Source organism: Eublepharis macularius, chromosome 15, assembly GCF_028583425.1.
Source record: "Eublepharis macularius isolate TG4126 chromosome 15, MPM_Emac_v1.0, whole genome shotgun sequence".
NCBI lineage: Eukaryota > Metazoa > Chordata > Lepidosauria > Squamata > Eublepharidae > Eublepharis > Eublepharis macularius.
In genome coordinates, this window is record NC_072804.1 from 58,930,682 (window position 1) to 58,952,268 (window position 21,587).

At 47.3% G+C, this 21,587-nt stretch overlaps 2 protein-coding genes across 4 annotated transcripts in view; one reads left to right on the plus strand and one right to left on the minus strand.

Moving 5' to 3' along the window:
- LOC129343079 (uncharacterized) overlaps positions 1 to 13,091 on the minus strand; it is an 88,952-nt gene extending 75,861 nt beyond the window's left edge. For 2 of the 3 annotated variants that reach the window (XR_008598272.1, XM_054999082.1), the window contains exons 1-4: positions 12,961 to 13,091; positions 10,341 to 10,439; positions 9,048 to 9,395; positions 4,523 to 4,870 (exon numbers count right to left, since the gene is read on the minus strand). Coding sequence is in view for 2 of the 3 variants with exons in the window: in XM_054999082.1 (XP_054855057.1) it covers positions 4,523 to 4,870; positions 9,048 to 9,395; positions 10,341 to 10,439; positions 12,961 to 12,966 (801 nt within the window). In the remaining variant the exon portion in view is untranslated. Of the gene's footprint in view, positions 1 to 3,828; positions 3,965 to 4,522; positions 4,871 to 9,047; positions 9,396 to 10,340; positions 10,440 to 12,960 lie in introns of those variants that run through there. The other variant, XM_054999083.1, reaches the window with a different exon arrangement.
- Positions 13,092 to 13,203: 112 nt separating this feature from the next.
- On the plus strand, positions 13,204 to 15,987 carry LOC129343076 (uncharacterized). Its single transcript, XM_054999079.1, has 2 exons — positions 13,204 to 13,429; positions 14,675 to 15,987. Exons 1-2 carry the CDS (start codon positions 13,409 to 13,411, stop codon positions 15,779 to 15,781), a joined length of 1,128 nt encoding a protein of 375 aa, XP_054855054.1. The 5' UTR covers positions 13,204 to 13,408; the 3' UTR covers positions 15,782 to 15,987.
- Positions 15,988 to 21,587: the final 5,600 nt, after the last annotated feature.

The window sequence follows — 21,587 nt, forward strand, 5'->3', positions numbered from 1 at the left end:
CCGACCGGCTGCCGAAACTCATCAAGCCCGCTGATAAGTACCCGTTTGTGCTGATTCATGTGGGAACAAACGACACAGCTTCGAATACTGTTTCTAGAATCAAAGAGGATTATGAAGCCCTTGGAAGGCAGTTGAAGACATTGGGGGCTCAGGTGGTATTCTCTTCTATCCTTCCAGTCACAGGAAGAGGAGCACGCAGGGAGCGGACCATACTTGAGGTTAATCGCTGGCTAAGATGGTGGTGCCGACAGGACCGCTTTGGTTTCTGGGACCATGGGATAGGTTTTCTTAGAGAAGGCCTTCTAGCACATGATGGGCTTCACCTCTCAAGGGCAGGGAAGAAAACTTTGGAACAAACCTGGAGAACTTCATCAAGAGAGCTTTAAACTGATGCTGCAAGGGGAAGGGGACGATCAACATGGCGACTTCAATGATGAAGGGAACACAGTGGGGACCCACCTGGGCAGGAAAGGTCAAACAAAGGTACAAGGCTACAAGTGTCTATATACCAATGCCCAAAGTATGGGCGATAAGAAAGAAGAGCTTGAGCTTCTATTGCAAACAGAGGGTTACGATATAGTAGGAATTACTGAGACTTGGTGGGATGATTCCCATGACTGGAATGTGCTAGTGGATGGGTATGAATTGTTCAAGAAAAACCGGAAGTGCAGAAGAGGAGGTGGAGTGGCGTTGTATGTGAGGAGAGGGCTTGATTGTCAAGAAGTTATGGAGAATGGGGCGGACAGCCCGGTGGAAAGTATATGGGTAGAAATAAGGGGAGGAAGGTCAAAGGGTATTATTGTTGGAGTCTGCTACAGGCCACCTGACCAGCAAGAAGAAATAGATGCTGCCCTCCTTGAACAGATTGGCAGAGTATCCAGACATCAGGACCTTGTAATTATGGGTGACTTCAACTTCCCCGATGTGTGCTGGGAGACAGGCTCAGCAAAGCGTCATGAATCACGCAATTTCCTGAACTGCCTGGCCGATAACTTCCTTTTTCAAAAGGTGGAGGAAGCTACAAGGGGCTCAGCCATACTGGACCTGATATTAACCAACAGGGAAGAATTGGTAGAGGAGATGAAGGTGGTGGGGACCTTCAGGGGGAAGTGACCATGTCCTCCTTGAATTCCAGTCGCTGTGGGGAGCCAAGGAAGTTCATAGCCAGACTCGTAGGTTAGATTTTCGTAGGGCCAACTTCGATGAACTCAGGGGCTTGATGGGAGTTGTTCTGTGGGGGCGTGTGCTGGAAGGAAAAGGAGCGAGTGAAGGGCGGGCCCTTCTCAAACACGAGCTTCTGCAAGCTCAAGCCCTCACTATCCCAGCAAGACGGAAACATGGTCAGGCCTCCAAGAAACCGATGTGGATGCACAGAGAGCTCCACAATAAGCTAAGGGAGAAAAAGGAAATGTTCAGGAAATGCAGACAGGGACAGACATCTAAAGAGGAGTATATGAGAGTTACTAGGTACTGCAGATCAGCCATCAGAGAGGCCAAAGCTCAGTACGAGCTGGGTCTGGCCAGGAGGGCTCGCTACAATAAGAAAAACTTCTACGGATATGTGAGAAGCAAACGCAAGGTAAAGGAGGCAATTGGACCGCTGTTGGGAGTAGATGGAGAAGCTCTGATGCAGGACAGAGAAAAAGCAGACAGGCTTCATGACTTTTTTGCCTCTGTTTTCTCCCCGAAGAACTCAGGCACATCTAGAGATAGTAGAAAATGTGGCAGGACACCTGAGTGGCTAATTGAGATTGACAGAGAGGTTGTGGAGAGGCATCTGGCTGCACTGGATGAATACAAATCCCCTGGGCCAGATGAGGTGCACCCAAGAGTGCTGAAAGAACCTTCTAGAGAACTTGCAGAACCCCTGTCCATCATCTTCAAGGCCTCCTGGAGGACTGGGGATGTGCCACAAGATTAGAGAAGAGCGAATGTTATCCCAATCTTTAAGAAAGGGAAGAAGGATGACCCGGGAAACTACAGGCCGGTCAGTCTGACTTCTGTTGCTGGGAAGATATTAGAACAGATTTTAAAGGGATCAATCTGTAAGCATCTGAAGGACCGCTCAGAGATCCGGGGAAGTCAGCATGGTTTTGTTCCTAACAGATCTTGCCAGACCAACCTGGTTTCCTTCTTTGATCGAGTGACCAGCTTACTGGATCGGGGGAACGCTGTTGACATGATTTATCTGGATTTCAGTAAAGCTTTTGATAAGGTCCCCCATGGCATTCTGATGGACAAACTGGAAGACTGTGGAGTAGACTATAGGACAGGTCGGTGGATAGGGAACTGGTTGGAGGACCGCACTCAAAGAGTGGTGGTCAACAGCGTTTTATCAGATTGGAGGGAGGTGTCCAGTGGGGTGCCGCAGGGCTCGGTTTTGGGCCCGGTACTTTTCAATATTTTTATCAATGATCTGGATGAAGGAGTGGAAGGGCTGCTCATTAAATTTGCTGATGATACCAAATTGGGAGGGGTAGCAAACACCGAAGAATATAGAATTAAAATTCAACAAGACCTGAATACTCTGGAGAAGTGGGCAGCTGTGAATAGGAGGCAATTCAACAAAGATGAGTGCACAGTATTACATCTGGGCCACAAAAATGAGAAGCACAAATACTGGATGGGGGATACACTTCTGGGCAGTAGTATATGTGAAAGGGATCTTGGGGTAAGAATGGACTGTAAGCTAAATATGAGCAGTCAGTGTGATGCAGTGGCAAAAAAGGCTAATTCAATCCTGGGTTGTATCAAAGGCGCCATAGCATCAAAATCGCAGGAGGTCATAGCCCCTCTCTATACTGCCTTGGTCAGGCCACACCTGGAGTATTGTGTGCAGTTCTGGAGGCCTCACTTCAAAAAGGATGTGGACCAAATCGAGAGGGTGCAGAAGAGAGCAATGAGGATGATCAGGGGGCTGGAGACTGAGCCCTAGGAGGAAAGGCTGAGGGCCTTGGGAATGTTTAGTTTGGAGGAGAGGAGGTTGAGGGGGGACATGATTGCTCTCTTTAAATATTTGAAAGGCTGTCATTTGGAGGAGGGCAAGGAGCTGTTCCAGTTGGCAGCAGAGGGTAGGACGCGAAGCAATGGGCTAAAACTACATGCACAAAGGTACCGGCTGGATATTAGGAAGAACTTTTTCCCAGTCAGAGTAGTTCAAAAGTGGAATCAGCTGCCTAGGGAGGTGGTGAGCTCCCCTTCACTGGCAGTTTTCAAGAAGAGGCTGGATGAATACTTGTCAGAGATGCTTTAAGCTGATCCTGCACTGGGCAGGGGGTTGGACTAGATGGTCTGTATGGCCCCTTCCAACTCTATGATTCTATGATTCTATGATTCTGGTTGAAGCCCTATTTCTGCCATGAAAGTTGTGAAACCTGACCTAACTGGAGGACAGTTGTGATAAAAACACACTAGATGGCTTCGGTCTATCATATCTCTGGGACCACTTCTCTCCATATGTTCCACTAGGGCGTCTGAACAGGGCATGTTGTAGGTTCCACCTTGCACATAGGCAAGATCAACACCTGTGCCTTCTCTGTGGTGGCTCCTTCTTCATGCACTGGTCTTCCTGAGGAGGTTAGGAAAGCTCCAAGCTCTGTATTGGATTTCTGCTGTTTTTTAAAAATCTTTGCAAATTTCCATCTATATACCCACCACATGTTTTGTTGCAATGTCTTTGTTATTGACTGCACTGACTCATACCGTGTAATCTACCTCAAGACCCAGTGAGAAAGGCAGCCTCTAAATAACCTATACAACAAATAAATAAAATATCAGAAAGTTAAAATAGTTTTCTGTATTAGAACTTAGAACAAAACAAATGGACTATTTATTGAGTAAAATTTCAAACAGCAGCAAGCTGTAGCATAGAAGAAGTTGTTTGGAGGCCTCTTCACACAGTCAACTTCAATCATAGATGGCTGGTGAATGGCACTTGGTTTGGTAGAGCGCACATCCTTCAAGCCTTTTTTGAAAATGGAGAAAAGACTATTTAGGGACAACATGTAATTAGCTTGTGAAAAGAGCCATTTTTGTGCGATGTGTATTTAAGTGCTGGAACTCATTGCCACAAGAGGTGGTAATGAGCATTAGTTTAGCTGGGTGCTCCTTTTCAAAAACCCAAGGTATGATTGCTAAAAGGCCAGTCGATAACAAATGAAAGGAAAGAGGCGGTAAATAAGAGGGGAGGGCTAATGCTTTTATGGTCTGCATATGGGCTTCTGGGAGGCATCTGTCTAGTTGCCGCCTCCCCCCCACACACACACACTTTCCTTACATCTGGAGATCTAGATCATTATGAGAACACCGAGGCAGGCTATCTCAACTGTTTTTCACCAGATACTAGTTTGGGGCAGTTTAGATCAGCAGAGCGGGCAGGGCCTCCCAGGTATTCTCTCTCTAATGCCCATTCTCCAACTGCATGCCCTTTGCCCCGTCAGTTTTGTGGACTAACTAGCAGGAAGTGCTATGGAGATGTCCCAAGGAGGGATATGATTTAGCTGTCCTGTACAAAAGTGGGTACCTGGGTTCCCGAAGATGCTGCTTGGTCTCGTTCTGCATGTTTTGCCTGGGTGAAAAAGCCTTCCGGGAAGCTTGGCAGGGATTGACCTTCCCCACTCTGGACTTCTGTCTCTTTTATCGTCGTTTTGTGGAGGTCGCTCTCTGTTTCCTTCAGCATGACACTGTGGACTTGGAACTCCTGCTGAAATCCTCTCCACGCCTTTCTCTCCGTAATCACTGATTTACATCGTGTGTCTTGGTGCACCAACGTCTCTTGTATTGATTTTTCTGAGTACACCAGTGACTTCAAGTAAAAAAGCAACACTAGTTCAAATGGTGATAATCTTGGCAGTGGCTCCTCCTCGGTGGTCTAGAAAGTTAAGAAATAAGGGAAGAATGAATGAGTCACTTTGGCTATGAAAGAGAAGCGGCCTGAACATGGCGACTTCAATGATGAAGGGAACACAGTGGGGACCCACCTGGGCAGGAAAGGTCAAACAAAGGTACAAGGCTACAAGTGTCTATATACCAATGCCCAAAGTATGGGCAATAAGAAAGAAGAGCTTGAGCTTCTATTGCAAACAGAGGGCTACGATATAGTAGGAATTACTGAGACTTGGTGGGATGATTCCCATGACTGGAATGTGCTAGTGGATGGGTATGAGTTGTTCAAGAAAAACCGGAAGTGCAGAAGAGGAGGTGGAGTGGCGTTGTATGTGAGGAGAGGGCTTGATTGTCAAGAAGTTATGGAGAATGGGGCGGACAGCCCGGTGGAAAGTATATGGGTAGAAATAAGGGGAGGAAGGTCAAAGGGCATTATTGTTGGAGTCTGCTACAGGCCACCTGACCAGCAAGAAGAAATAGATGCTGCCCTCCTTGAACAGATTGGCAGAGTATCCAGACATCAGGACCTTGTAATTATGGGTGACTTCAACTTCCCCGATGTGTGCTGGGAGACAGGCTCAGCAAAGCGTCATGAATCACGCAACTTCCTGAACTGCCTGGCTGATAACTTCCTTTTTCAAAAGGTGGAGGAAGCTACAAGGGGCTCGGCCATACTGGACCTGATATTAACCAACAGGGAAGAATTGGTAGAGGAGATGAAGGTGGTGGGGACCTTCAGGGGGAAGTGACCATGTCCTCCTTGAATTCCAGTCGCTGTGGGGAGCCAAGGAAGTTCATAGCCAGACTCGTAGGTTAGATTTTCGTAGGGCCAACTTCGATGAACTCAGGGGCTTGATGGGAGTCGTTCTGTGGGGGCGTGTGCTGGAAGGAAAAGGAGCGAGTGAAGGGCGGGCCCTTCTCAAACACGAGCTTCTGCAAGCTCAAGCCCTCACTATCCCAGCAAGACGGAAACATGGTCAGGCCTCCAAGAAACCGATGTGGATGCACAGAGAGCTCCACAATAAGCTAATGGAGAAAAAGGAAATGTTCAGGAAATGCAGACAGGGACAGACATCTAAAGAGGAGTATATGAGAGTTACTAGGTACTGCAGATCAGCCATCAGAGAGGCCAAAGCTCAGTACGAGCTGGGTCTGGCCAGGAGGGCTCGCTACAATAAGAAAAACTTCTACGGATATGTGAGAAGCAAACGCAAGGTAAAGGAGGCAATTGGACCGCTGTTGGGAGTAGATGGAGAAGCTCTAATGCAGGACAGAGAAAAAGCAGACAGGCTTCATGACTTTTTTGCCTCTGTTTTCTCCCCGAAGAACTCAGGCATATCTAGAGATAGTAGAAAACGTGGCAGGACACCTGAGTGGCTAATTGAGATTGACAGAGAGGTTGTGGAGAGGCATCTGGCTGCACTGGATGAATACAAATCCCCTGGGCCAGATGAGGTGCACCCAAGAGTGCTGAAAGAACCTTCTAGAGAACTTGCAGAACCCCTGTCCATCATCTTCAAGGCCTCCTGGAGGACTGGGGATGTGCCACAAGATTAGAGAAGAGCAAATGTTATCCCAATCTTTAAGAAAGGGAAGAAGGATGACCCGGGAAACTACAGGCCGGTCAGTCTGACTTCTGTTGCTGGGAAGATATTAGAACAGATTTTAAAGGGATCAATCTGTAAGCATCTGAAGGACCGCTCAGAGATCCGGGGAAGTCAGCATGGTTTTGTTCCTAACAGATCTTGCCAGACCAACCTGGTTTCCTTCTTTGATCGAGTGACCAGCTTACTGGATCGGGGGAACGCTGTTGACATGATTTATCTGGATTTCAGTAAAGCTTTTGATAAGGTTCCCCATGACATTCTGATGGACAAACTGGAAGACTGTGGAGTAGACTATAGGACAGGTCGGTGGATAGGGAACTGGTTGGAGGACCGCACTCAAAGAGTGGTGGTCAACAGTGTTTTATCAGATTGGAGGGAGGTGTCCAGTGGGGTGCCGCAGGGCTCGGTTTTGGGCCCGGTACTTTTCAATATTTTTATCAATGATCTGGATGAAGGAGTGGAAGGGCTGCTCATTAAATTTGCTGATGATACCAAATTGGGAGGGGTAGCAAACACCGAAGAATATAGAATTAAAATTCAACAAGACCTGAATACTCTGGAGAAGTGGGCAGCTGTGAATAGGAGGCAATTCAACAAAGATGAGTGCACAGTATTACATCTGGGCCACAAAAATGAGAAGCACAAATACTGGATGGGGGATACACTTCTGGGCAGTAGTATATGTGAAAGGGATCTTGGGGTAAGAATGGACTGTAAGCTAAATATGAGCAGTCAGTGTGATGCAGTGGCAAAAAAGGCTAATTCAATCCTGGGTTGTATCAAAGGCGCCATAGCATCAAAATCGCAGGAGGTCATAGCCCCTCTCTATACTGCCTTGGTCAGGCCACACCTGGAGTATTGTGTGCAGTTCTGGAGGCCTCACTTCAAAAAGGATGTGGACCAAATCGAGAGGGTGCAGAAGAGAACAATGAGGATGATCAGGGGGCTGGAGACTGAGCCCTACGAGGAAAGGCTGAGGGCCTTGGGAATGTTTAGTTTGGAGGAGAGGAGGTTGAGGGGGGACATGATTGCTCTCTTTAAATATTTGAAAGGCTGTCATTTGGAGGAGGGCAAGGAGCTGTTCCAGTTGGCAGCAGAGGGTAGGACGCGAAGCAATGGGCTAAAACTACATGCACAAAGGTACCGGCTGGATATTAGGAAGAACTTTTTCCCAGTCAGAGTAGTTCAAAAGTGGAATCAGCTGCCTAGGGAGGTGGTGAGCTCCCCTTCACTGGCAGTTTTCAAGAAGAGGCTGGATGAATACTTGTCAGAGATGCTTTAAGCTGATCCTGCACTGGGCAGGGGGTTGGACTAGATGGTCTGTATGGCCCCTTCCAACTCTATGATTCTATGATTCTATGATTCTGGTTGAAGCCCTATTTCTGCCTTGAAAGTTGTGAAACCTGACCTAACTGGAGGACAGTTGTGATAAAAACACACTAGATGGCTTCGGTCTATCATATCTCTGGGACCACTTCTCTCCATATGTTCCACTAGGGCGCCTGAACAGGGCATGTTGTAGGTTCCACCTTGCACATAGGCAAGATCAACACCTGTGCCTTCTCTGTGGTGGCTCCTTCTTCATGCACTGGTCTTCCTGAGGAGGTTAGGAAAGCTCCAAGCTCTGTATTGGATTTCTGCTGTTTTTTAAAAATCTTTGCAAATTTCCATCTATATACCCACCACATGTTTTGTTGCAATGTCTTTGTTATTGACTGCACTGACTCATACCGTGTAATCTACCTCGAGACCCAGTGAGAAAGGCAGCCTCTAAATAACCTATACAACAAATAAATAAAATATCAGAAAGTTAAAATAGTTTTCTGTATTAGAACTTAGAACAAAACAAACGGACTATTTATTGAGTAAAATTTCAAACAGCAGCAAGCTGTAGCATAGAAGAAGTTGTTTGGAGGCCTCTTCACACAGTCAACTTCAATCATAGATGGCTGGTGAATGGCACTTGGTTTGGTAGAGCGCACATCCTTCAAGCCTTTTTTGAAAATGGAGAAAAGACTATTTAGGGACAACATGTAATTAGCTTGTGAAAAGAGCCATTTTTGTGCGATGTGTATTTAAGTGCTGGAACTCATTGCCACAAGAGGTGGTAATGAGCATTAGTTTAGCTGGGTGCTCCTTTTTAAAAACCCAAGGTATGATTGCTAAAAGGCCAGTCGATAACAAATGAAAGGAAAGAGGCGGTAAATAAGAGGGGAGGGCTAATGCTTTTATGGTCTGCATATGGGCTTCTGGGAGGCATCTGTCTAGTTGCCGCCTCCCCCCCCCCACACACACACACACTTTCCTTACATCTGGAGATCTAGATCATTATGAGAACACCGAGGCAGGCTATCTCAACTGTTTTTCACCAGATACTAGTTTGGGGCAGTTTAGATCGGCAGAGCGGGCAGGGCCTCCCAGGTATTCTCTTTCTAATGCCCATTCTCCAACTGCATGCCCTTTGCCCCGTCAGTTTTGTGGACTAACTAGCAGGAAGTGCTATGGAGATGTCCCAAGGAGGGATATGATTTAGCTGTCCTGTACAAAAGTGGGTACCTGGGTTCCCGAAGATGCTGCTTGGTCTCGTTCTGCATGTTTTGCCTGGGTGAAAAAGCCTTCCGGGAAGCTTGGCAGGGATTGACCTTCCCCACTCTGGACTTCTGTCTCTTTTATCGTCGTTTTGTGGAGGTCGCTCTCTGTTTCCTTCAGCATGACACTGTGGACTTGGAACTCCTGCTGAAATCCTCTCCACGCCTTTCTCTCCGTAATCACTGATTTACATCGTGTGTCTTGGTGCACCAACGTCTCTTGTATTGATTTTTCTGAGTACACCAGCGACTTCAAGTAAAAAAGCAACACTAGTTCAAATGGTGATAATCTTGGCAGTGGCTCCTCCTCGGTGGTCTAGAAAGTTAAGAAATAAGGGAAGAATGAATGAGTCACTTTGGCTATGAAAGAGAAGCGGCCTGAACTGAGCATACTTGGGTTTCAATCTTCCCAGGGACATGATGGCCCAATTCCAAGTTAGGAAAAAGATAAAGACCACCCTTTGTATTTCGGAAAGTGAAGTTCTTCTTTCCTCCTTGTAGATGTAATAAGGAAAACAGAGCATCCAGTATCTCCGTTTGTGAATTCAAAGGGGAATCTGTTCTGGAGTTCCAGTCCTAAGTGGGTTATACCTCTATAAGCCCAGTTTATTCTCTGTAATCCTCAATTCTACCAGGCTGCAAATATCCCCCCCCCAAACACACACACTGGGGCTTTGGACGTACTAAAAACTTATTGCAGACAGGATTGTAGGGAGGACAGTTTTAGTGTGCAAGGACACACGGAAACTTAACTCACTGCTGTTCTAGCTTTCTGCAAGAAAAGCAGCATTAATAAACACTCCCTCTACTCGTGGCTTAATGAAGAGGCAGGGTGGTAGAGTGGTTAGTGTGCAAGGACACACTGAATCATACCTCACTACTGTTCTAGCATTCTCCAAGAGAAGCCACATTATTAAACGCTCCCTCCAGTCATAGCTTAATGAAGGGGCAGGATGGTACAGTGGTTAGTGTCCAAGGACACTGAAAATTTTCTCACACCTCTTGTACCATTCTTTATGAAAAAGATCATTGCAAAAACCTTTTCCCACTGATGGTATAACACAGAGGCAGTGTGATATAATGTCTCTTCAATGTTTCCCTCCAGAGCTTCCAATGTTGTCTCTGTCTTCCTTTGATCTTTCTCAATTCTCTTTAGTGTAATTTCAATAACTTGGACCTTTGAGTCCTGCCCCATCTCATCCACTTTCTTTGACAAGTCGCTCAAGGCAGTCTCCTGGCACCCAATTTTTTCTTCATTTACCTTGTCTTTAGACACCTGATCCCGAAGGGTGAAAAACAGGAATTGCTCAAATTGGGAGCATGAGGCTAAAAGCTCCTGGAGCTCCTCTTCCTTGGATCTCTGCAAAGGAAAGCAAGAAGGGGTTAGGAGCATTGGCCGCCCAAGGAAAATGACCTGGGCTAGGGAGGCGGGATGCAGGGGCAGGATGCCTCCCATACCAGGAAACCCGTAGGACCCCACGCTGCATGTCTAGGATGGGGGGAGCTTAGAGCCAAGCTACAAGTGATGCCTGACACAGGTTGGACACTCGTCAGCTTCCCTCAAGTTTTGATGGGAAATCTAGGTGTCCTGGTTTTACAGCTTGGCTCTCCATTACAGCTACAAGACCAGAATGCCTACGTTTCCCATCAAAACTTGAGGGAAGCTGACAAGTGTCCAACCTGTGTCAGGTGTCACTTGTAGCTTGGCTCTTAGTTTCTGATGCCAAGCTTTAGGCTCTAAAGAGCAGAATTGTGGGGAGTTCTCTGGCAGGTGAAGAAGATGGAAACTTTCATTGTTGCTTTTGACCCTTAGCATTGGCTCTGTTGACACAGGCGGGGTTCTGATTTCTCAGAGTGACATTTGCATCAGAGTGACACATATCTTTGACCAAGAAGCTTACAAAACCAGGCACGGAAACATTGGGCGCCTCATCAACTGGTTCCTTGGAACTCCCAGCTGTCACTGACAGAAGTTTTGCCCTGTTTGTTGTGCGGGTGCACTTTATAGCACCACCATGAAAAGGGCTGCAGGTTGCCTATACACACAAAAGTGCACCAATGTGGCTGTGATGATTTTTTGTATTCTTTTTTTGCACTACACCTATTGGCATTGTAATATAAGTGGCTAGAGTATCAGAACCTGGGAGATCCAGGTTCAAATTCTCACTCCTCCACTGAAGCTTGCTGAGTGACCTTTGGCTAGTCATACTCTTGCCTAACCTACCTCGCAGAGTGGGAGGAGGGCAGGATGGTCATCCTTGAGCTCTTCCAGGAAACAATACCCACCGGGGCTTTAGTAGCTAGTTACACTTTTGTAACACATGGTGTCGCCATATCAGAATGGTTCCTTGGATGCTCAGTTTTCATTTAAAAGAAAACCCTTTCCCTGTTTGTTGTGACAGTACACTTTCCCCCTTATATCACCTTAATGAAAAGGTCTACGGAATCCCTAGAGAGAAGCAAAATGCCACCCGTGTGGCTGTTAACTTTTTACTATTAATTATTATCAAATACACATATTAGTATGCTGGTTAGCTTAGCAGGGGGGAGACCCAAGGTCACATCTTCACTTTGCAATGGAAGCTCACTGGGTGACATTGGGCCTGTCACACTCTCTCAGCCTAACCTCTCCCGCAGGGTCCTTGGGAGGATATGATGCAGGAGATGAGAATGTCCTCCTCTCAGCTCTTCCAGGCCGCAATCTCTCCCCTCAGGTGCTTTCATCACAATGAAAAGGGCTTCAGGCTTACCAGAGGGACAGAAAATGGCACCAAGGTGGGTACCGCCTTTTTATTTTGTGAATGTGTGAAATGCACATATTTCATAATGTAGGTGTGGTCTGCACATGCCAAGCCAGGACCAGTCATTGAGGAAAGTTACCACTACTTTAAAAGAGACAGTTGCCCTGGAGTATAGTGAGGGTGCAGAGTGGGGTGGGGGTGGTTCTGGAATCCCTCCCTTTGGTCTTGATAGATGTGATTGGTTTCTGGCAAGGTAGCACAGAGTGCACCAGTCAGAATATGTTGGGGTTTGGGGTGGGAGAGAAATAATATATGTTCTAAAAGACCACGTTTTCTGAAAGGTACTACATGATTTCTGTGCTGTGTTGATGCCCTCGTTTGGGAAAAAAACCTTCTTGCAAGCAGAAAGCTAGTGTCTAATTTCATCCCAACTCAGTAGGAAATGAATGAAAGTATGTCTCCCTGATTGTACTTGAAAAAAGGGGCATCAAAACAGATGAGAATCTACATATGACCGTGAAAGGGGAATATTGGTAGGCAAGCGACCTCTCTTCCCCCCTCTACTCCATCACTCTGAAGGATTTGGTAGCAGCGCTGTAGTGTAGCAACCAGAGAACAGGTCTCCCTGCTGGTTTGCCTCCCTGCAGACCTGGAAAAGATCAGGCAAACATATAAGCAGGAATCTCCCTTTCAAACTGTAAAACTGGCTGCAAGATGTGTTGCTGAAAGGAAATCCAGGGTGGCTGGTCTGCCTGCTGGCGAGGGGGAAATGCCTTTGAATCTGTGCTCAAGGAACTTTTCTTTGTCACTTTTTTTAAAAAAAAATCTTTACTTTCTTTTCCCCTTGACCATTGATCCAGAGAGGTTTCAAGGCAGAGTGGGCATTTCAGAGTGGGCCCCAATCCTCAGAAAATTCACCTCAGAATTCTGAGAAAGATTGCAGAACAGCCATATGGGTGGGAAAGTTTGAAGGTCCCTCCCCAATGCACATTTTCCCCACCGTGGATGGCCCCTCCCTCCACCCACAACTCAAACGTCTGCATAGTGCAAGTACTGGACACTCCCTTCCCCTCCCAGACAGCTCTTCCTCCTCTGGTCACAACTGGGCTGGGGCGAGGCAAGCCAAGTGAACTTTCCTACCTCCATGCCTAATGAATGTCTACGCACACCAGCAACGATCTTTTGGAAGCCTTCACAGCGACGATCTTTTGGAAGCCTTTCCCCACCCTCCCTCTTTGCAACGTGATCTGCTCTCCCCACAAGCACGTGCCTCGGTTTACAGAAGAGAGGGGTGCTCTGATTGGTTGAATTTCCGAGGAGCCACAGCCCTCTGGTTTCGTTTCCTAGCAGAGGGGAAAGCCCCGAGGGACTTCTTTTTGAAAATATTAGTGAAGGAGATTAGGCAGAGGGCACGTGGCTGCTCCTGGTCACCAAGCGATTTCCCCACCCTCTGCTTGCTGGCTGCAAAGCCTGACCCGAGGGAAGCCGCCAGCCGCCCTGTGTCTTTGGAAAGAGAGCGAAAGTCCCAGAGTCTGGATCCTGGTGGCTGCATTGATCAGAGAGGCATTGATTTGTTCTCGCTGACCATATGGCTGACAAGGGTATGGAGGTGAGAAAGCATTCTGCTGCTGTCTGTTCACATTGCTCCCCCCCCCCCCAGCTCCCAGTTCAAGAGAGGAGGAATAAATGTCTGGAAGGGGAGGGGAGAAGACAGGTTAGGGTGGGGGGCTTTTTGGTCCTCACAAGCCAGCCTGGTACGAGCGAGGTGCCAGCGTTTCAGGCTGGACTGAGGGAAGGGCCCTTGAAATGCCCCCCCCTCCGCGGGCTTCAGCCCTCCCACTTTCCCAGGGGCTCTGACAGCCCTTGAAGAGCTGGCTGGTCAAGGGAGAGTGATCCCCACACCCCAAGATGCCCGCGTGGGGTTGAGGTACAATGGGTACTCTTTAAAGAGCTTTGGAGGGAAATGGATGGGAACAGAGAGGGAGTGGGAGCGTCTGGGATCCTAGGTGGGCAGGCTGTTCTGCGAGGAAGAGCTGGGTCTCAGCGGCATGCTGCTACCAAAGCACAGAAAGCTACTTCGGGGGTGTCTTTATGGAGAAAAGTGGGATATCAAGGGGCAACAATTAACTTGAACATTCATCGCTCCTCCACTAGTAGGTTTGTTTGCGTGTGTGTCAGAGAGAGAGAGAGAGAGAGAGAGAGAGAGAGAGAGAGCGCTGTTATGTGCTGCTGTCAAAGGTACACTGCCGCGGCATATGTTGGTTCCATTCACACATCCCTGCTCAGGAAGGGGAAGGAGCCTCTGATGGTGCTTTCCTCTTTCATGAGAAAGTCCATGGACCTGCCCTGCTTGGTCAATATGTCTGATCCCCTCCCTGCCAGCAGTCATTACTCTCCCCAGAGACAGAGGAAGCAGCCTGGTCCTCGGGTTCAGGAGGCACCTGCCCACTCCCACTCCCTCGCCCTTTTCTATGCAGAGCCATACATTCTGGCTCGAGTGATGAAAGCTGTCCCTCTCCTCGAGCCCTTCCTGAAAAGTTCTGCCCAGCCAAGCAGTTGCAGAGGCTGAAGGACGTCCAGGGACACAAGAGTGAGATAAAAATCCCAAATCCTACCTCAGCCTCTGTGGGTAGGAAGCTCTATGATCTTTCCTAGGAGTCGCAATGCTTTGTGTGTGTGTGTTTGTGTTTTAAATGGGAATATCCCTTGAAGACGTTTTCTGAAGTATGGGGCATTTTGTACCAGGAATTCTGTGAATTCTGAAGGCAAAGTAACCCCCTCTTCTTCACAGGTACCTTAGATTCGCAATTCCCAATAGTCAAATGAGTTTTCCTCTCTTCATTTTTCTTGACAGGCCTCCGAGGAAGAGAGATTGGACGAGATGTTAGCTGGGTGCTCCCAGTTTGAGCAGTTTGTTTTTTTTACACTGCAGCGAATGTTGCACGGAGCAAAAGAAAAGGAAGAAAAGCTTTTGAGGCATGAAGAATCACTGAGAAATTCTGAAAAGGAAGCTGAGGATTGGAGGAGTGAAATAAAAGTATTCAAAGAGCAGGTCCATGATGTAAAATCTAGGATAGATGAAATTCAGAGAAGGATAAAGGACGAACTACAGAATGAACAGCAAGCTGTCAAGGAGGCTAATGAAACAATTGCGCACCTGCAAAAAGCAAATGAGGAGCTTCAACGAGAGGTCAAAGAGGCAAAAGGACATGCAGAATTTTGGGAAAGGAAATGTTCTGAACAGCGACCATCTATCATTTCAGAAAAAGGCCACCCACAAGAAGGCGAAGAAGGTGAGGGAGAGGCAATGCCATCAGCGACCGAGGCTGCAGATGTCGAAGAAGACCTTCTCAAGAGGCCAAGCTTCACATGCCCTTCCTCAGTAACAGCTACCCCTGGAGCTCCACCAGTCGAAAAGTCTTTTCTGGAAGAGAGCATGTCTGTGCAGGATTCTGCCACAGAAGAGGAGCTCTTCCCAGAAGTCTTTAGGAGAAAGTTGACATCCACGCCTCTCATGACAACAGAAGAGCCCAGTTCCCAATCGGAGCCAAGCACCAGCAGAGAAGGCACTGAACCATCTCCCACCCTACCATCCAAGCGGCAAAGGAGGGTGAGGCCAGAGTATAAAACAAAACTCCCCAATCTTCGAGAAACATCTCAGGAATCAATCAAGTACTATGAAGAAAACATTCAACCCTTTGAGCCGAAGGAACATCACATTAAGTATCTCTCTGTGAATCAAGCTGCCTTTTCAAGGTTTTGGGTTTCAAGGGTGTTGAAGGGAACATATCCCTCTATAAAGTGTGTCCCAGATTTTCTTCAAGATGGGTATAACCTGGGAATTTTTCACATCAAAACATTTCACCCAAAGGAGGCAACTGATGCGGAAAAATTTTGGATTCAAAAACTAAAAAATGATTATAAAATACTTGTGAAAACTAATTTTGAGCCCAGAGAATAAAGAGGCCTCTTTGGGGCTTTTCCCAGTGTCTGTTAAGATGCTCAGTTACAAACCTTTGGGATGTTGTTTAAGTTTTGTTCTGCTTCTCGGTTAAATCTGTGGTCAAGTATGTTTTGCTTGATGCTTCCTGTTTTACTGTTTACAGTTAGTTTCACTGTTATTAAGTTGTTAAAAAAATAAAACCAAGTTGGCATGTTTGAAAGAGAGCAACCTGGAATTATTCACAATGACATATCTGGACCTTTCATCATTCAATGCGGCTATGAAATTTCTTTTATCACACTGGAGTTAGGTAATATTCATTGCAACATTCACATAACAATTAATATGAAGCCTGGCAGCTGAATGGTGTTTTACAACATGAAGAGAAACCAAATATAGGCAGGAATCATTTTCCCATCTGAGCATACCTGTTGTCCAAGAAGTGGTTCCTTGCTAACAAAACACCTGGCAATAACATCCTATCAAATTTTAAAGTCTAAACACTAGATTATTCCAGGCCAAACATAGCCTATTGACTTGATGCAAGGTATGAAAACCAGCATTACCAGACATAGATCCAGAGGAGTTAGCCGTGTTAGTCTGTAGTAGCAAAATCAAAAAGAGTCCAGTAGCACCTTTAAGACTAACCCATTTTAATTATTATAGCATAAGCTTTCGAGAATCAAGTTCTCTTCATCAGATGCCTGATCAAAACTGGGCAGATACAGAAGAGGAGGGGGAAAGAGAGGGAAGGGGGCATAAATCACAAGAAGACAGAATGCAATTAGCATAGAGGCAATCAAAACATTCCTTTGCTTGGAAATGTAAACATCTCCTTTTTGGTGTGCAGTCAGTTTGTAGCAGTGAAGGTATCCAATTATACTACATAGGAATTGGATACCTTCACTGCTACAAACTGACTGCACACCAAAAAGGAGATGTTTACATTTCCAAGCAAAGGAATGTTTTGATTGCCTCTATGCTAATTGCATTCTGTCTTCTTGTGATTTATGCCCCCTTCCCTCTCTTTCCCCCTCCTCTTCTGTATCTGCCCAGTTTTGATCAGGCATCTGATGAAGAGAACTTGATTCTCGAAAGCTTATGCTATAATAATTAAAATGGGTTAGTCTTAAAGGTGCTACTGGACTCTTTTTGATTTCATTACCAGACATTAACAGAAGTTTTATTATTGACAGGAGTTTTCTTTTGTTTCTTTTGAAGGCAAACCTACCCGGAAAGACTTCTCAATGGACTGACAGTCAAAAACGGAAGGAGTATCTGGCTGTCGCAATGTGCAGTGCTAGAGAACGGGAGCTTTTTGCAGTCTCTTGTTCTGAAGAGAAAGGCAGAGGAGTGCTAGCCAGGAAACTTTTTAAGAAGGGGGATTTTTTACTGGAGTACTGTGGGGAGGTGATAGACCTCAAGGAAGCAAAGTTGAGAGAACGAGTGTACAGTGGCAGTGAAAGTAAGCATTGTTATATGTATTATTTTAAATTTAATGATCAAACACACTGTATCGATGCCACAAAGGAAGATGGCAAACTCGGAAGGCTAGTCAACCACAGCAAAAAACAGGAAAATGCCGTAACTAAATTAGTCGTGTTAGATGACAAACCTCATCTCGTTCTTGTTGCCAAAAGAGACATACAGCCAGGGGAAGAAATATTGTATGATTATGGGGAAAGGTCAAGAAGCGCCATAGAAGCAAACCCCTGGCTGAATAAATAAAAGGTCATTAACACTTGATAAATATTTCTGGAACATGTTCATTTTACTTTATTTAAGGCCCAGTATACTTCTGTATCAAAACATACTTCAGTTCAATTTATTCTAGAGCTCTCTTCCTCAGACTTCTCTAAAGAGGATGCAATTTCCATTTACTGAAAGAGGATTTGGCTTCCTTGGCCTTGGTGTATGTCGACGCACATACTGATGAACGTGAACTAATTGTTAGGACTGCTCTCCCGGGTGGATTACCCACCTTGGCTTTTCAGTCACTTACACGCCACTTTTCTCTACAGTGGGGGCCAAAATTATAGTGTATTCTCCACGCTTCCATTGCACAACATTTTCTCTCCCCTGAGAGCCAGTGTGGCCTAGTGGTTAGAGTGCTTGAGTAGGGTCTGGGACGCTCAGATTCAGTTCCCCACCCCGACATGGAAGCTCGCTGGGTATCTTTGGGCCACTCACGTGCTCTGAGCCTAACTGGCTTCGCAGAGTGGTGAGGATGGAGGAGAAGAAAACAATGTGAGCCACTTTGTGTCTCCGACATGGGGTATGAATAACATAAATTAGAACCTCATAGCAACCCTGTCATGTAGGTTCAGCTTAGCGTGTGGCTGGCCCTACATCGTTCAGTAAGCTTTTATGGCAGAATGGGGAAGCAAACTTCAGTGTCCCAAATCCTAGTCTGGTACCGCTAAACAAACATGGACGCCAGCATCCTGAGCTTGCAGCTGGCAGAGAGCAGAGATTCCCCAGGGAAGGAGGAAGGGGTGAGGAGGAAGGGACCGAGCCCAGGAGTGGGGGAAGCTCTAGTTGCATGTGGGGAACCTGACTGCCAGGGGGAAAGGGAAGATGCCACGTTGCCTCTCGGTCTGTGCCTCAGCTGCCTAAGCCATACCCATCTGCAAGCAGATGTCCTCAAGAAAGGCCCACTAGGGGAACGTCCCCAAAGAAAGCCTGGTGGCTTCCAAGGCCGTTGCAGTGTTACGGATGAGCAGCCATGGCTGGGGGGGGGGGGTGGGGGGGTGGGGGGTGAGAAATGAGCAGAGAGAATTTGACATTTTATGGTGACCGAATAACTGACCGTTCTGTTCCATGACCTGATGGAAAAACAGTACCATAGCTGGCTCTTTCCCTTCAAGAACCCCGATACTCGATTGGTCCATGTTCCTTTGGCACACATGGGGGAAACCCTGAAAAGGAGCTTTCTCAAGGTGGGTGAGTGGGGGGGGGATGGATATTCCTGCATTGGTGATCCTGAGTCGTCAAACCAGGAGATGGGCCTTGTGAACACCTTCCTGTCATTGCCAGCACGTGGGTGGGTGGGTGGGTGGGGAAGCAGGTGGGCAAAACGTGCACATTTGAAAGAGGCTGCGTGAGACTGGGGGAGCGCTGCTTGTGGAATGGATGTGCTGTTTTTGATGGGGGCTGTGTTTAGGATGTCTGGACCGACACGCAAGGGGCTTTGTTGCTCCCTTATTTTCTCTGGCTTGGAGGCAGGGAGCAGGGGGGGCCTCCACATTGCTCTGAGGAAGGAGGCTGGTGGAGGTGGGCTATGACTCAGGAGTTGAAACAGGAGGCCTATTTGGATTAGCCAATGCAAACCTTGCTGTGCCGTAACTGATGCTGAGGTGTGACCCCCAAATTCCTTTGAGAGCTTAGGGGTGGGAGAGCAGCCTCTTTCCCTTATGGAAATATGAATTAGAATAACACTTCTCCCTTGGAAGTGCTTGTGGCTGGTTCGGCTGAGTTTGATCTCAGTCTGGCCCTTCTGAAGTAGCCATTAAGTCTTGGCTTCTCAGGGCAACGGACCAGGGCGCCAAAGGGACGTCTACGTTATATTCTGCAGGGGAGATAAGCCGGTGCCTGGAGGTGGCTCTGCCTTCCATGCTGCATTTTCAGGGGGTTAGATACACTCATCTCAGAAAGAAAAAGCAGTACACTTAGCAAACAGTTTGTTCCTTGTGCCGAATAGTTAAACCAGTGGAGTGTGAGTCATTCAAATGCCACATGTAAGTAATCATTGCATTGTACTTTAATTTTTTTTTGTAGCTGTAGAAAATGTTAGGAAATAAGAACATATATAAGAACATAAGAGAAGCCATGTTGGATCAGGCCAATGGCCCAGCCAGTCCAACACTGTCATAGAATCATAGAATCATAGAGTTGGAAGGGGCCATACAGACCATCTAGTCCAACCCCCTGCCCAATGCAGGATCAGCCTAAAGCATCTCTGACAAGTATTCATCCAGCCTCTTCTTGAATACTGCCAGTGAGGGGGAGCTCACCACCTGGCAGGGGAGGTGGGGTGTTGCAGTTCCAGTTGGCAGCAGAGGGTAGGACGCGAAGCAATGGGCTTAAACTACATGCAGAAAGGTACCGGCTGGATATTAGGAAAATCTTTTTCCCGGTCAGAGTAGTTCAAAAGTGGAATCAGCTGCCTAGGGAGGTGGTGAGCTCCCCCTCACTGGCAGTATTCAAGAAGAGGCTGGATGAATACTTGTCAGAGATGCTTTAGGCTGATCCTGCATTGGGCAGGGGGTTGGACTAGATGGTCTGTATGGCCCCTTCCAACTCTATGATTCTATGATTCTATGACAGTGTTGGACTGGCTGGGCCATTGGCCTGATCCAACATGGCTTCTCTTATGTTCTTATATATGTTCTTATTTCCTAACATTTTCTACAGCTACAAAAAAAATTTAAAGTACAATGCAATGATTACTTACATGTGGCATTTGAATGACTCACACACCACTGGTTTAACTATTCGGCACAAGGAACAAACTGTTTGCTAAGTGTACTGCTTTTTCTTTCTGAGATGAGTGTATCTAACCCCCTGAAAATGCAGCATGGAAGGCAGAGCCACCTCCAGGCACCGGCTTATCTCCCCTGCAGAATATAACGTAGACGTCCCTTTGGCGCCCTGGTCCGTTGCCCTGAGAAGCCAAGACTTAATGGCTACTTCAGAAGGGCCAGACTGAGATCAAACTCAGCCGAACCAGCCACAAGCACTTCCAAGGGAGAAGTGTTATTCTAATTCATATTTCCATAAGGGAAAGAGGCTGCTCTCCCACCCCTAAGCTCTCAAAGGAATTTGGGGGTCACACCTCAGCATCAGTTACGGCACAGCAAGGTTTGCATTGGCTAATCCAAATAGGCCTCCTGTTTCAACTCCTGAGTCATAGCCCACCTCCACCAGCCTCCTTCCTCAGAGCAATGTGGAGGCCCCCCCTGCTCCCTGCCTCCAAGCCAGAGAAAATAAGGGAGCAACAAAGCCCCTTGCGTGTCGGTCCAGACATCCTAAACACAGCCCCCATCAAAAACAGCACATCCATTCCACAAGCAGCGCTCCCCCAGTCTCACGCAGCCTCTTTCAAATGTGCACGTTTTGCCCACCTGCTTCCCCACCCACCCACCCACCCACGTGCTGGCAATGACAGGAAGGTGTTCACAAGGCCCATCTCCTGGTTTGACGACTCAGGATCACCAATGCAGGAATATCCATCCCCCCCCCACTCACCCACCTTGAGAAAGCTCCTTTTCAGGGTTTCCCCCATGTGTGCCAAAGGAACATGGACCAATCGAGTATCGGGGTTCTTGAAGGGAAAGAGCCAGCTATGGTACTGTTTTTCCATCAGGTCATGGAACAGAACGGTCAGTTATTCGGTCACCATAAAATGTCAAATTCTCTCTGCTCATTTCTCACCCCCCACCCCCCCCCACCCCCCCCCCCAGCCATGGCTGCTCATCCGTAACACTGCAACGGCCTTGGAAGCCACCAGGCTTTCTTTGGGGACGTTCCCCTAGTGGGCCTTTCTTGAGGACATCTGCTTGCAGATGGGTATGGCTTAGGCAGCTGAGGCACAGACCGAGAGGCAACGTGGCATCTTCCCTTTCCCCCTGGCAGTCAGGTTCCCCACATGCAACTAGAGCTTCCCCCACTCCTGGGCTCGGTCCCTTCCTCCTCACCCCTTCCTCCTTCCCTGGGGAATCTCTGCTCTCTGCCAGCTGCAAGCTCAGGATGCTGGCGTCCATGTTTGTTTAGCGGTACCAGACTAGGATTTGGGACACTGAAGTTTGCTTCCCCATTCTGCCAT